Source organism: Candoia aspera, chromosome 8 (genome assembly GCF_035149785.1).
Source record: "Candoia aspera isolate rCanAsp1 chromosome 8, rCanAsp1.hap2, whole genome shotgun sequence".
In the NCBI taxonomy this organism is placed as follows: Eukaryota; Metazoa; Chordata; class Lepidosauria; order Squamata; family Boidae; genus Candoia; species Candoia aspera.
In genome coordinates this window covers 41,251,468-41,266,663 of record NC_086160.1, presented here as the reverse complement: position 1 = coordinate 41,266,663, position 15,196 = coordinate 41,251,468, and the positions used below count along the sequence as shown (strand labels likewise).

Sequence of the window (15,196 nt, the reverse complement as noted above, 5' to 3'; positions counted from 1 at the left end):
GCTGATATCCCAGACCTATTTTTACTCTTTTGACCTATTTTTACTCTTTTCAACCCAGAAAATAGTTGGAAAGAAACTATGTAAGAGGGGCCAAGGCTCATTGTGTCAGCACAATAACTCACTCAAAAGTGAATAAAACAAGACCAAGTTTCTAGTGGGGGAAGAAACTGGCAAAACTAAGATTGAGTCTGAAAATGGGCTAGGTCAGAGAAAATGGGCTACAGAAAACAAAATTCCCCCACTGCCTCCCTACAAGAGGGGCAGTTGACCAACTGATAGAAGTATGGAATGAGGGTAACCGGAACCTGCTACGGGGCATCCCAAGGGAACAATTAAGGCGCAGGGTTTTGTTTTATTGTTTTATTATTGTTTTATAGTTAATTGGTTTTATTGTTGTTGTGAGCTGCCCAGAGTTGCTTAAGATGGGCAGCTATATAAACCTTTTCAATAAATAAAAATAAACAACTTGGAATGTTGGTGAATGCTTCATTCCACACCCCGTTCTTCTCAGTTCCGTGACCCAGAGCAGAACAAATGCAACTCACTTCATGCTTCCTAATGCACACATACATACAGAGATGCAACACAAGTACAGTACATAAACATAGAGAAGCAACAGGTTACATTATTACCCAGAAAAAAATACATTTCTCTCTTATGGCCACTGCTGGTAAAGGACTGGAAAGAATTTCAGAAGCCATGCTCTGCATTCTTTCCTTATCTTGTCTGCATAATTATATAAAATATCAACAACATAAGTTGTAATTAATTTAAATATTAGTATAGTAGTGGATTTAAACTAACGTTCCAGTATTTTCAAATCCTAACTCAAATTCAGAAATAAATTAACACAAAGAGAAGAAATTTTGGTTAGCATCAGATTATTAGAACTCATCTTTGAAACTCACTGGCTGATCTTGAGCCAGCGACAATATTTCAGCTTAACTATCCATACAGAACTGTTACAATAATGAAATTGAGGGTGGGCAAGAACAATTATGTACACTGAACTTCTTGGGAGACAGGTGGGATATAATATGTCAGATTACAATTTTTCATTTTACTGTCATTTTTTAAAATGCCAGGTAAAGAGACTTTTTATATTCTGGATCTTTTTACATACAGTTTCAAACCTGATTTATATCTTTTTATATCTTTTCAGATTGAGATTTAGTTTTGTTTTCTATATTTGTATTAGTTTTTTCCTTACAAACTACTACGAACATGACTGAAGAATGAAGGAAAAAAATCCACAAGCAGCAAACATTCTAATTAATGAAACATATACCGTATATCAGGCTAACATATGTGGATTTACTAAATAAAGATTGAAGTATGTCTAATATTGGTAAGTTAAGTATCATAGGAAGTAGTACCTGTTTCTTTATGAACTTCAGTAATAAAAACTGATATAAATACTGAAAAATTTGGAAGTTCTCCTTCCAAAGATTACAACATGACTAATCAAATCCTCTCTTACAGTTATTACGTACCAGATTCAAGTCATCACCTTTGGATAGAAGTTTAACATATGCACCACCACAATCAATGCCATCCTGAAAGTTCACTTCATATCTGCATAATAGAAACACATGAATACTCTTTTGGAGACAAATGTTAATTAGAAGTTTGTTTAGTTACTAGTTCCCAGTTACTTCAGGTACTGTGTCATGCAGTTTTTAAATGTCAGATGGTGCCTCTCCTTCTCTCTGTGATTGAACTAAAAACATTTTTAATTTGTTTTGAACATTTAAAGTTATAAATTCTGTACTCTTTTTACAGTATACCAAAAATAAATCCAGTACATTTTGAAAAACAATCACTAGGAGTGGAGTGGCATATAAATTATTAATTATTATTATTTCACATGTAAAGATATACTTACTGAACAATCAGTGGCTTACTATCAAAAATAAATGGCTTTGTTAACATAGCTGATATTGCATGATGTTTTGCTACTGATTTCAGTACCAATCCTCTGTCACCAGGTACCATGTTTTCTTTTAATGGTTCTATTTCCCATCTTCCTGAGATAATACAGCAAGAGAAAAGCAAAAAGAAAGTGAAGTTTTACAAGCACAACTATGACAGAAAAATTCTATCTATCTATCTATCTATCTATCTATCTATCTATCTATCTATCAATCAATCAATCAATCATAAAAATTAAAAAAAGCTCCAACAAATACAAATACCATGTGCTGGCAACCCAACAACCAGACAAAGAGCACCTTCCTCCTCTGTAAGATGGAACAAGTAACTCTTCAAAGCTTTCCTGAATCCACAGAGGAGTAAGGCTGATCAGAGATCTGTCCATGACAAGGGCTAAAGCTCAATGTCTCTTATGTTCAAATTATGTCGCATTTGCCCCAAGACAAAAGGCAGATCTTGTGTGTGATCTCCCACATGTCTTGGGCCCTAAGTAAATTGGGTCAAGTCCATGGTTGTCATGGCAGCCATGAACTCCAGGGCTGCTCCAGACCCCCCACCAAGAGAATGAAAGTTCCAGTCTCCCAGCACTACAGTCAGGAAAAATTCACTGCCACCTTAGCAATCAGGTCAAGCAGTCCTGGCAGGAATGCCACTGTGCAGCAGGGGGAGCAGTACACAAGCAGTACGCCTAACTACTCCTTCTGGCCCTGATGTACAAATAAGGAATTACATCCAGTAACGCCTCTTGATGCTAACAGTCTCACAGATGACAAAAGGAACCCCTCACCCTCTCAGACTGTGCCTGATGTCAAGCCTGAAATCTGGATGGGTAGGTTTCTGACAGAGGACTTTTGCCCTCCTCCCCCACCCAGGTTTTGATAATAGAGGCCAGATCTGCCCTCTCATCCATAATCAAATCATGGATGAGTGTGGTGTTACTACAGACAGACCGGGCATTAAATAGCAGCAATTGGAGCTCTTGGATTCTAAATGATCTGGAACCCTGGCTCCTGGTATCAGGGGAGAGAGCTGGAAGGGGGGAAATCATACAAAGATATCAAATCTGTTTTCCCTAAGTACAGCCCACTCACTCTCTTCTGCCATACTTACCTTTGCCCATCACAACCAAGTACCATTTTCCCATGATGATCTCTCACCCTAGCAGCTGGCACCTTCCCCCCTCTCAGGAAGAACTTATCTAACGTAGGACTTTCAACAAAGGCTTATGGGCTTAAACAGCTCTTTATGATGTACCACCCACACAGCATGTATGACCCTGCCTTGCTGTCACAATGGACAGGGAGGCCCTGACAATAGTAGGAGATCTGAAACCCAGCCCTGGTTTTCAGCCAGGTAATAGCTCAGATTCCCCACAAAGTCCAAAACCAGCAATATCTTAGAGTTCCCTGGCAGAAAGCAGCTCCTAGGGGGTCAATGCTGATAGTCTAGCAACCACATTGCCCAAGCTGTATTATCAGTCCAGATGACGGTAAAGAGACTAAGCTACTGGAGAACATGGTCCTCCAAACCAACCTCCAGAACAGTCCAGATGACATAGAAAGTCTGGCCAAGAAAGCCTAGCTGGAGAGCCCCAAATCTGGAGCCATTTCTATATTTTCAGCTGCAGACCCCACCTCCAAACATGCACAGTATCTTCCTCAGAGGTCCTATTCATTTCCACTGCTGGCGAGCTCAGGCTTCTGCAACATAAGCTCCCAAAACAGCTGAGACCTACCCAAAATTCTGGTATCTGGGATCAACTGGTAGTTCAATGCCCAAGAAGATCCCTAGATACTAGCAGGATATCAGGCCTTCCACAACAAGCAGGCATCTGATAGGGGCCTCTGCAGATTACTCCAGTGCTCCATATCTTGCACTCACCTCTCAATGTTGCAATCATACAAACTCTGTTTAAGCCATTCTATTCCTGCCTCAGACTGTTTAACTGCCATTCTCGTCCTCAAAAGACTGCTTGCCTTTTTTTTCTTCTCCTTACTTTTAAAATTATTTTTATTTTTCCTTTCAGTCAACATTTCTTTTGTTATTTACTTTTGTTGTTGTGTACTTGGTCACTTTTCTTTCTCTCTATACAGGCAGTCTTCGAGTTACGACCATTCGTCCAGCAACCATTCAAAGTTATGACGGTGCTAAACGAAGGGACTTATGATTGGTACTTGAAGTTCTGGCTGTTGCAGTGCCCCTGCAGTTACATGAACAAAATTTGGGTGCCTAGCTACCAGCTCACACATACAACCAGTTGCAGCATCCTGCAGTCACATGATCAGCGTTTGCAACCTTCCCTGCCAGCTTCCCACAAGCAAAGTCAACGGGGAAGCCCGCAAGGAAGGTAGCAAGTTGCTCAGATAAGTCTCCCCACTACCCACCTTACTTTGCTCGCATGCACCATTCCCTCTTTCCCTGGTTTCTCTGTGATCACATCTTCCCACCTTCTTTCCTTGGCCTCACTGCACTTGCACATATGCATGCACCCCATGGTCTCCCTGAGATCACACACACGCACCCCACCCTCATTCCACAGCCTCCCTGCGATCGCACACGTGTGCACGCCACACCCTCTTTCCTTGGCCTTCCCGCGTTCACGCACAAACATGCACACACCCTGCACCTTCTTTCCATGGCTTCCCTGTGATCACATGCACCTCACACCCTCATTTCCTGGCCTTTCTTAGCTTGCATCAAGCACCCGCTCCCCCAACTCATGCACAGGCTGCACTAGGCCTCCCAGGGTCTCCACCATTCCCTGCAGCACCACTATGCTCTTTACCTGGGACTCCCTCTGCTTCCCACTTAATGACCCATGTGTCTTGGGGTATGCTGACAACCAGGACTGCCTAGATTGCCATCACTAAGCGATGCAGTCATGTGACATTGCACTTTACAACCACATCACTTAGAGATGGCAATCCCAGTCCCAATTACATTTGTAACTCAAGGACTACCTTATATCTCTTTTTGATTCTAATAACACTTAAGAACTGAGTGTTCTGCCACCAGTTCTAACTCTTCCAAGTCTTCTTTTAAGCAGTTTCTCAGGGCACTGCCATAAGGAACTGCTTTTGCTTTTAATCTTAAGTTTTCCTCTTATGTGCCCAAAAGCGTACTAGTATGATAAAATGACTGAGAAAAACTAGGAGAAGTTTTATAAGTACAACCTGCCATGGTCCCATTTGGATGGAATTTTTATTAACAATATAAAAAAGAATATATAAGAGAATAATAGAAGTTGAAACAAAATATCCAAATAAATTTACACAAAGCAGTAATTTATTAATAACACCAAGTTTATGTCTTACCATCATACTTAGCAATATTTTCATCTGTATCCTCCTTTTTGGTTTGAGATAAAATCCACCTGTTTAAAAAAACAGCACAACCAGATCATACAAATTCCTGTGAAGTAGAATAATGGTTAATTATTTTAATGTTTCAGGCAGTTAAGACTTTCACTTGTCACTCATTTAAGATAAAAGTTTGATTTGACCTATATTTGGGAAATTTGAGATGACCCAGTTCTGAGGTGCTAGAATAGTTTATATCAATTCAGATTACAACATGGGTGAGGGGTGCAAGAGTAAAAATTATTTTTGCTTCTTAATACAAAAGATGGGCTTTAACAAGTTATTAAAGGGAACTAAGCTAAAATCGTACCTCTGATCCATGCAATAACTGGTGTTTTCAGAGACTATTAAAAATTATTTTATTTCAAAGTATAAAATAATAAAAACAGCAATACACATTAACGATAAAATACAGACAGTCCTCTGCTTACTATCAAGTTACGAACTTTTGCTGATACAAACAAACCTGTCTGCAACTCCAACTTAGAAGGTCCCGGAAGGTGGGAGAAGGAGGGAAAGGGTTAGTTTATGGCGCACCGCATATGTACGCTTGGCAGCACCATCACATGTTGTTTTTATACTTGGCTGGATTTATGAGCAAAATGGACTTAGGAGCAGCCTCTTGAAATATAATCTGTTCTTAAGTAGAGGACTGTCTGTCATAAAAACTAGAATTTATCTACCAGCAGCCATTCCAACTAGCTGCAGCAGAGGGAGATATAGGTCACAAGTTTCACTTTCCAAGCTTCGCAAAAGACCAGAGACTTTTTAATTCCTTCCATTCCTGAGCTGCTTCTATTTAAACTGTCAATTATAAAAAAGTAGAAGTCTTAAGAACTAATCAATGACTTATTTCTTTACCCTTTTCCCAACTGCAATTTGGGTATTTGCATTGGGTAATGCTCAAGATCCTGCAAGGTAGACTTCAGCAATTCATGGAGCAAGAATTGCCAGATGTACAAGCTGGGTTTAGAAAAGGCAGAGGAACTAGAGACCAAATTGCCAATATCCGCTGGATAATGGAAAAAGCCAGGGAGTTTCAGAAAAACATCTATTTCTGTTTTATTGACTATTCTAAAGCCTTTGACTGTGTGGACCATAACAAATTGTGGCAAGTTCTTAGCAGTATGGGGATACCAAGTCATCTTGTATGCCTCCTGAAGAATCTGTATAACGACCAAGTAGCAAGAGTAAGAACAGACCATGGAACAACAGACTGGTTTAAGACTGGGAAAGGAGTACGGCAGGGCTGTATCCTCTCACCCTACCTATTCAACTTGTACGCAGAACACATCATGCGACATGCTGGGCTTGAGGAATCCAAGGCTGGAGTTAAAATCGCTGGAAGAAACATTAACACTCTCAGATATGCAGATGATACCACTTTGATGGCTGAAAGGAAAGAGGAACCGAAGAGCCTTATGATGAAGGTGAAAGAAGAAAGTGCAAAAGCTGGCCTGCAGCTAAACCTCAAAAAAACCAAGATTATGGCAACCAGCTTGATTGATAACTGGCAAATAGAGGGAGAAAATGTAGAAGTAGTGAAAGACTTGGTATTTCTAGGTGGGAAGATTACTGCAGATGCTGACTGCAGTCAGGAAATCAGAAGACGCTTAATCCTTTGGAGAAGAGCAATGACAAATCTCAATAAAACAGTTAAGAGCAGAGACATCACACAGACAACAAAGGTCCACATAGTTAAAGCAATGGTGTTTCCCGTAGTAACATATGGCTGCGAGAGCTGGACCATAAGGAAGGCTGAGAGAAGGAAGATCGATGCTTTGGAACTGTGGTGTTGGAGGAAAATTCTGAGAGTGCCTTGGACTGCAAGAAGATCAAACCAGTCCATACTCCAGGAAATTAAGCCAGACTGCTCACTTGAGGGAATGATATTAAAGGCCAAACTGAAATACTTTGGCCACATAATGAGAAGACAGGACACCCTGGAGAAGATGCTGATGCTAGGGAGAGTGGAGGGCAAAAGGAAGAGGGGCCGACCAAGGGCAAGGTGGATGGATGGTATTCTAGAGGTGACGGACTCGTCCCTGGGGGAGCTGGGGGTGTTGATGACTGACAGGAAGCTCTGGCGTGGGCTGGTCCATGAAGTCACAAAGAGTCGGAAGCGACTAAACGAATAAACAACAACAAATTGGGTATTTTATACTGTAAAAAAAGAAGGACACAGCTGATTTTTAAACTTCCCCAAGTAATTACTAATTTTCAGATATAATTATAAATAATCAACATAAAATACCTCTAGGATCATTCACAGGTGATGCAGGTCCTAGCATAGACTAAAATTATAATTCTAGATTTTCAGCTGATTTTTTACACTGATATGTCACTTCTAGGCCCTCTTAAAACCCTCTATTTTACATTTCTTTGCCTGTTTTTCCTTAAATTAATATTATATATTTATCAATGTCTTATGGATTCTGAGACTAGAAGAGTATAGCTCCTATAAATAGTACCTTTCCTCTAAATGACAGGTTTTTGGATTCAAATGTTTCTTCCTTGAGGAAAGAAATATAAAAATGTTTCTAAACTTACTGTCCTTTTTAGAACACCAGGACTTTCCTACTTCATTCTGCTGAATGTGCAGTTTTGCATGACTGTTAATACTAAATGTTAAAACTACATGTTTAAATTTGAGTAAGAATAAAATTGAAGAAAGTTATATTTAGATAACTCCCAAGTGTTATGTCACTACTATATAAAAAGGCATACATTTAGAGAATGATTAGTGTTATTATTATTATTCAGTGATTATTATTATTGAATTATTACTATTATTCAACTACCAGTTGAAGAAAACATGTTTATTACAATGGAAAGTAAGTAGTTTATAAACAATCCATTTTAAAATAGGTTTTAAATATTAGCTATCTGCAAAGTGAAAAAATAAACCTAATACAGTTATTGCAGTATATGTTACTACTCGGTATAGTTTTGTCATACTTGGTAAATTGTATAAATAAAAACAAATAAAACGTTAAAAATAAACAAAAACCGTTTAAATCAAATGGGATACAACAGTGCTTAGGAGCTTATGCTTCTTCTGTTAATTGGTGTTTTATTATTGAATTGCTTCCAATTCTTCATAACTCAACTGTTGTAATTTTGCCAGGATTGTCTGCCAATAACTGCTTTAATTTCTTGTAAGCTCATGCTTGCGTCACTAGTATCTAGCTGCATTGTCTTCCGTCAGCCTCCTTTCTGAACGCCTGTGATTTTCACTAGAAATAGGATCTTCTCCAATGAGATTACTTCACTTCAGATCACTTGGCATTATGTGCCCCAATAGTTAAGCCTCAGCTTCAGCTTCATTATTATTGCTTACACTAAGCAGTGAACTAGCATTGGACAATTTGCTCTTGTCTGGGTCCTGTGTATTGCTAACCATTTTCTCCAGCATCACAGTTCAAAGGTATGGAGTTTTCTTTGTTCGGTCTTTCTGATGGCCCAGCTTTTCCAGCCCTATGTTCAGCTGGAAAAACCAGGGTCCTGATGGTACATACCTTTGTCAGTGTACTTTAAATATTTTATCTCTTTCTGCCCTAGTCTCTTTTTTTTCATGGCCGCAATCACTATTACTAGAAAGACAAAATCTGGCACTACTTCAGCTTTTCAACCTATTTGTGTTGGGCCGACATTGTCTGTTCACATAATCTTTTTTTAATATTAAGCAGCAGACTGGCTTTTTCACTCTCTTTCTTCCACCTTCAACAAAATATTCCTTAAGTCTTCGTCACTTCCAGTTATCAAAAAGGTAACAAGCTTATGTGGAGGTTGTTATTTCTCCTAGCAATTTTAATTCCAATTTTTTCTAATCCAGCATTAAATAGCATACAAAGTTGGTGCCATGGCATCTGCAGGAGCTCGTTACCTTTATCATTCTGCCCACCCTTGCAGACACTGGTGTTTGATGCACTATTTTTCCAGTTCTGAATCTTGCTCTGTATTGTTTTAACTACTACTTCCTGGTCACTTTACAAATTCTTCAATGGGCAGATGAGTCTATCCAGTACAAAATACTGCAATCTGAAGCCAAAACCTTTGTAAAACCAATAATTTTTTTTTAAAAAATGTACTTATAATTGTTGGAGGTCCCAGCAAATCAGCATGCCTCATTAGCATGTGGATGAGTTCATTTTAGGATGCAAATTCTCCATGTGCTTCTGGAGGAAGCTGTTTGTTGCCCTTCCCACATTCCTCACTTCTTCTTCCTCCTTCTTCACCATCTGGGAAGAAGCATGCTTTGCTGCTTCTTCCATCTTGGGCCATGCAATGGGCCTTGATTCAGGAGGTTCCCCCTTTTCCTCATGCAGCCTTCAGCAGCAATGAGGGCTGAGGGTCAATTCAGTTTAGGGAAGAAAGAAGAACAAAGAATAATCTTTTCTGAATGGATGTAACTGGACCAAATAAATCAGTAAGACTCTTTTTTACTTACTTTTGAACCTACTTTGTCTAAGTGTGTAATTCTTTATGCTTGGGTGGGCTAAGTGTGTAAGATCAATAACCTATATTTCTGTAACGTGCTCATTAATTCTATTTTAGATAATACTTTTTCTGTGCACATCTTTTGCTGTGTTAAGCTCTGCTCCATTCAGTGGTCCTAGCTGTCCACTAATGGCTTCAATAATTTCCATTATCCATCAGATATTAGCAATGTGATTTTAGGTGCTCCTGCCTCTTCTGATTCCAGCTAGTAAATCTGGCAATTTTCATTCCATATATTACTGCAAAATATTGACCTTTTGTAGCATGTGAGATAGTACAACCATTTGGTAGTTTGAATATTTTTAGTACTGCCCTTTTTTTAGTATTTGATAAATTGACCTTTTTCCAAACTCTTGCCCATTTCTGTGTTTGCCATACATGCTTATGAACCACACGTAGTACTTTAACTGTATCATCTTGTAAGTTTCTAAACAGTTCTGTGGTACTTTGCTGACTCCTGAAGCTTTGTTGTTAGCAATATTTTCTAAGGTCTATTTAACTTTACTTTCCAGAATGTCTGCCACTAATTCAGTGATCAAGCCTTCATATGTATTATTAATTTGGGCATTTTGAGTATGTATATAGTTCTTCCGTATATTCTCGCCATCTCTTCTCTACATACTGTTTCTCCAGTAGATTTTTGCCTTCCTTGTGTCTATCTTTGCATGAAAGGTTTTCTTAATTGCTGAATTTTTATAAAATAAACCTCTTGTTCTTCCCATTTTATTGTTATCCTCAATTTCTTTGCAATGCTTATTTAGATTTATCTCCTTGTCTCTTCTTTGGGCAACTTTCCTTTCTCTTTTGCTTTTCACCCTTCTGTTTGCAATATGCTAGAAGACAGACATTTTGCCCTCTTTTGCTTTCTGCATTTTGGGATATTTTGTTTGTTTTACTTCTAATGATGTCTTGAATTTCAGCTCAGAGTTTGTCACACATTCTATTTATCAAATCTAATACATTCTCTGCCTGTGTTGCATAATTAATTATAGGGAATATTGCTAAAATCACATTTGATTACAATTTTGTTTCCTTTAGTTTAACTTGTAATTTTGTAATTTGGGCATATTCCAAGTTGAAATAATATAAAATAAAGAAACACATAGGAAACACATAGACAGAAATAGCTCCAGAGGGGAGGGAAGGAGCTCCTGCCCTGACTGTTAGTTGGTTCTTTAGAGCAGGAGAATTGAAACTGACTAATTGGAAGGGGGGGTACTAACTAACTAATACAAGGAAAACACTAACAAAAGTATCATTCATTATTATTTTCTGGATAATGCAATGATGAAAAGTGGAGCTGTTGAATCTTAAGGTACAGATGCATTTCAGAATTAGTGACTACCACTCCCCCCTCTCTTCTTTTTCCACAAATGAAGTAACAGAGCTCTCCTTCCTCTCTGCCTCAGAAGCTGGCATTAAAAATGGAGGAGGTGATGGATATGAAAGAAACTCATAGATCTAAGTATTAATGGAGAAGACAAATACTGGAAGGGAAATGGCTGCAGTGGAGACTTAATCAGTAATCAGAAAGTAATCAGAAAGGGAATGCGCCTGTGCGTCTCAATACAACCCAAACATATCTCTGATAACACTCATATACCATGGTCAGTTGACTTCGCTTCCAAGGTAATGGATGACACAGCATACCAGATTTTACACATCTAGAGGCTGTCCTTGGACAATGTCCAAAAAATGGAGAAAATGTTATTTTTATATTAACACACAGCTAATGACAACTTAACAACTGACTTACTCATGTGCTGGAGATAAGATAAGGACAATGTAAGGATGCCAAGAGGAAAAGCTGGTGCCAAGACATAATTGTGCTCTGGTTAAGTAGACTGGGGAGTAGGCTTAAGAAGCCCCCTAATTCCATTGTATCTTCATAGTATTTTTATTTACTAAAAAAAACCCTCCAAACATATGAGCAAGATATAACTAATTATAAGCAGCAAGCTATAAACTATTCACCTAGACTGCAAATATTCATGACTTTATGACTCTGTTTGAGAAGCACTTACCCAGCCAATATTGCATCATCAAAGGTTTCAGTAAAATACACTTCTCCTGTAGCCTTTGGTGTTTTGTATACAACCTACCAAATATTTACAAAAATTATATTAAGAATCAGAAGCCGCACCTACAAGTGAATACATTAGAAGTGCTAAAGGGAAATTAAATCTTTGTGCGCTTCAACTAAGAAATTCATTCCATGAGAAGAGAGTCCACCCTATCAGCAAAATACCAACAAAACAATATACAGTATGGTTTTTCTTCCATCAGAGAGAAAATTCATGTTTTCAGCAGTAATAGTATTGTTTTTAGAGCACTGTTCGGTTTTTCAGATATGCTAGTGTTGCTTCTAATAGCACAGATGGTACCATTTATAACTATAGACTCAAACTATTACAATATAAGTTTTACATTTCTAATTTATTTCTAATTGACCTTTATATTCCAGAGCAAATCAATGGTTTAATTACTAAAGTATCCTAAATTTATGAAGCAAAATTGATGTTTCAGGAGCTAACTCATTTATTATGTATGAGCTGTCACAGCAGCCTTCTTCATAAACCGTACAAGGCAAATTAAGAAGATCCCTTTTGTGACATTGTTCTCTGGATCTGGAAGCAACACATATGATATATTTGCTTTTGGAATTAGTGGCTTAAAAGCAGCAGATGTAGAGTAACTATATATCAAGTTTGAATTATTTTGAAAAGAATTAATCAATACGTAGCAAATATTATACTGTACATTCTTCTTACCAGTTCAGTGAGATTTTAGATTCTTAATCTAATTTCTGAAAAGTACAATTACCAATTAATACTGCTTCTGGTTTTGTAATAGATATTTTAAGTCTAAGTGAAATTTGCAAAAACCTAGGAATATTTTTGTTTCTTTGACAGCGTATATAGTGTATATACAGTATATACTGATGGATGCTTTCTCAGTGAGGACTGAGCTGTGCAAACATAAGCAGCCATGCTATGTTTTGCTAGCTAATCATGCTAAACTTAAAAAAAGACCACAAGATGGATATGGCTTCTCTACATAAGACAGTAAGACATATATCTAATTTAGATTCATTATATTTATCAACAAGCCCAGCCGGCACAGCATGAATTTTGCATCTCAAGATTGGGTGAGGGTAAAAGCATGATAGATCCACCAAGCTAAAAAGAGGACATTACAGGCCTGTCACAAGAGAATGCATATAAAAACAAAAGGATCAAATACAAAACAAAATCCACTACAATATTACATCGTTTATGACATTCTATAGCACCAAAATGTATTTAAAAAGTAGTAATGTGATATGTCTGAATAAACTTCCAGGAATTTAAAAAATTCTTGGTGTTTTATTATTTCTAAAAGTCATAATAAACTGAATACTGGAGTTTACAGTCAAGTATCCTTAAGTTTAAACTTTAATTTATATGCAAAAATTTTACCTCCATGGAGAATCTGTCTGTCTCAATGTTAGTGTCTTCTGAATTCTGGCCAAAATTTTCCACTTCAACTTCTGGATCTTCAGATTCTGCACTTACTGAACTTAATAGCAAGAGACTCAGACATAGCCAATCCCACTGAAATTGCATTCTGGCCACCTGTAAAAGGGAATTATAACAAATGCATTATTGTTAACAAACCAGGTTTTTAATGATTAAGATAAACCAAACAAAGCAAATTAAGTTAACAGTTGCCAAGAGTTCTGCTTTTAACTTTCTAGACAGCTAAATTTACTGGATTAATCTAGATGCTGAGGCTGCACTGTGAATGCAGGCATAAGGGAAGAGGTGTTTCATATCCCAAACTTCAATTTCTTTCCGCTCCAGTTAGAAAAATTATAAAGTTTCTACAATGGAGGAATGGTTGGTGAAGATGATGGAACTTGCAGAGATGCCAAAATTAACTTCTTTGATTAGAGAAAAGACAATATCTATATTTATGGCTGACTGGAAACCCCTTATAGACTTTTTGTATGAAACACAAAAAAAATGCACTTATGACATGGTTTTGATGCTTAGAAAAAAAATTGGATAACAGAAAAAAGTGAGCTTTTTTTGTAATCACAGAGTAAGAGATAACTTTGTAATCACACTTGTATTTGCTGAAAAGGAAAGTGGAAGCTTCTTCTATTTCTTTTCATCCTTTTCTTCTACACTTTTGTTTTTCTTTGTTTTTTCTCTCTTTGTTCTTTTTATTCTGTATTAGTTTGTGTTAGTTTTTATGTTCTCTTTAAAACTTTTAGACAGACAGACAATAAATTTCTTATACACTGGTATAGTCATTCTTATTGTAAAAAGACAAAAAAAAACCCATTCTGATTCTCAGAGTAATTTTAATTGTATCCAAGTAACTCTCATAAACAAACCTAACTATTTAACTCAGTGTTTACTGTATCTCACTGCCAGGGCAGCAGTGTAGATTCTCATACAGCATTTTGTGTTCAACTGCAGGCACTCTAGCATGTCATCCATATATACACACACACATACAGTAATGAGTATATGTATTTTATTAGATACTTATAGAAGATGAAAACAGATATGGAAAAATAAGGAAAGTCTTCAAAAAGATCTCGGAACTGAGATGAGTTCAGAACTGGTGTAATAACGACACCAATGGATAGTTAACTTTTCTACAAAGATAAACAAAATGGAAGGAGTATATTGAAATTCTGTACAGTAAAGATGCCAACATCCAATATACCTTAGAAGATACTTGCGACTTATAAGAATCTCCAGTACTAGAAAATGAAGCTAGATCAACAATCCGGTCATTATGAAGTTGAAAGGCTACAAGAATTGATGTAATATGGCAAACAACAGAAGAAAAATCTGTCAAGTTTCTAACCAAACTATACCAGCAAATCTCAACAATGGCCAACAAACTGGAAGAAGTCAAAGAAATACCAAAAAAGGAGACTTTACAGAGTGTTTAAACTATTGTACAATATCCTTAATTTCACATGCTAGAAAATAATGTTTAGGATCATCCAGTGCAGATTAGAGTCCTACATAGGAGATGCCAGATGTTCAAGAAGACTTAGAAAAGGCCAAGACACATGATACGTTATTGCTGATGCATGCTGGATAATTGAGAAAGCCAAAAAGAAGTCAGTATGTGCTTCCTTGATTATAGAAAGGCCTTCCATTGTGTCAATCACATAAAGCTGCGGAATAAACTTAGAAAAATGGGAATCCCAGAAGATCTCATTATCCTTGTGTAAAACCCATACGCGTATTGGCACTTTTGAACTTTGGGAGAAGATTCCTGAGACTACCACAGATAGCCAAGAAGACAAACAAATGGATCAACAAACAAATTAACCCAGGGTTCCTACCTGAGGCTCAAATGACCATGTTCAAATTATCTTACTTTGGATACATTATCCA

The 15,196-nt window shown here is 37.4% G+C and overlaps 1 protein-coding gene across 1 annotated transcript in view; it reads right to left on the bottom strand.

Annotated features, from left to right (window-relative positions):
- The window catches only part of CLGN (calmegin), a 34,296-nt gene that overhangs the window by 14,692 nt on the left and 4,408 nt on the right, over positions 1–15,196 (bottom strand). The window contains exons 2-6 of the mRNA XM_063310355.1: positions 13,250–13,405; positions 11,816–11,889; positions 5,247–5,305; positions 1,886–2,027; positions 1,494–1,575 (exon numbers count right to left, since the gene is read on the bottom strand). Coding sequence (XP_063166425.1) covers positions 1,494–1,575; positions 1,886–2,027; positions 5,247–5,305; positions 11,816–11,889; positions 13,250–13,396 — 504 coding nt within the window. The 5' untranslated portion in view covers positions 13,397–13,405. The remainder of the gene's footprint in view (positions 1–1,493; positions 1,576–1,885; positions 2,028–5,246; positions 5,306–11,815; positions 11,890–13,249; positions 13,406–15,196) is intronic.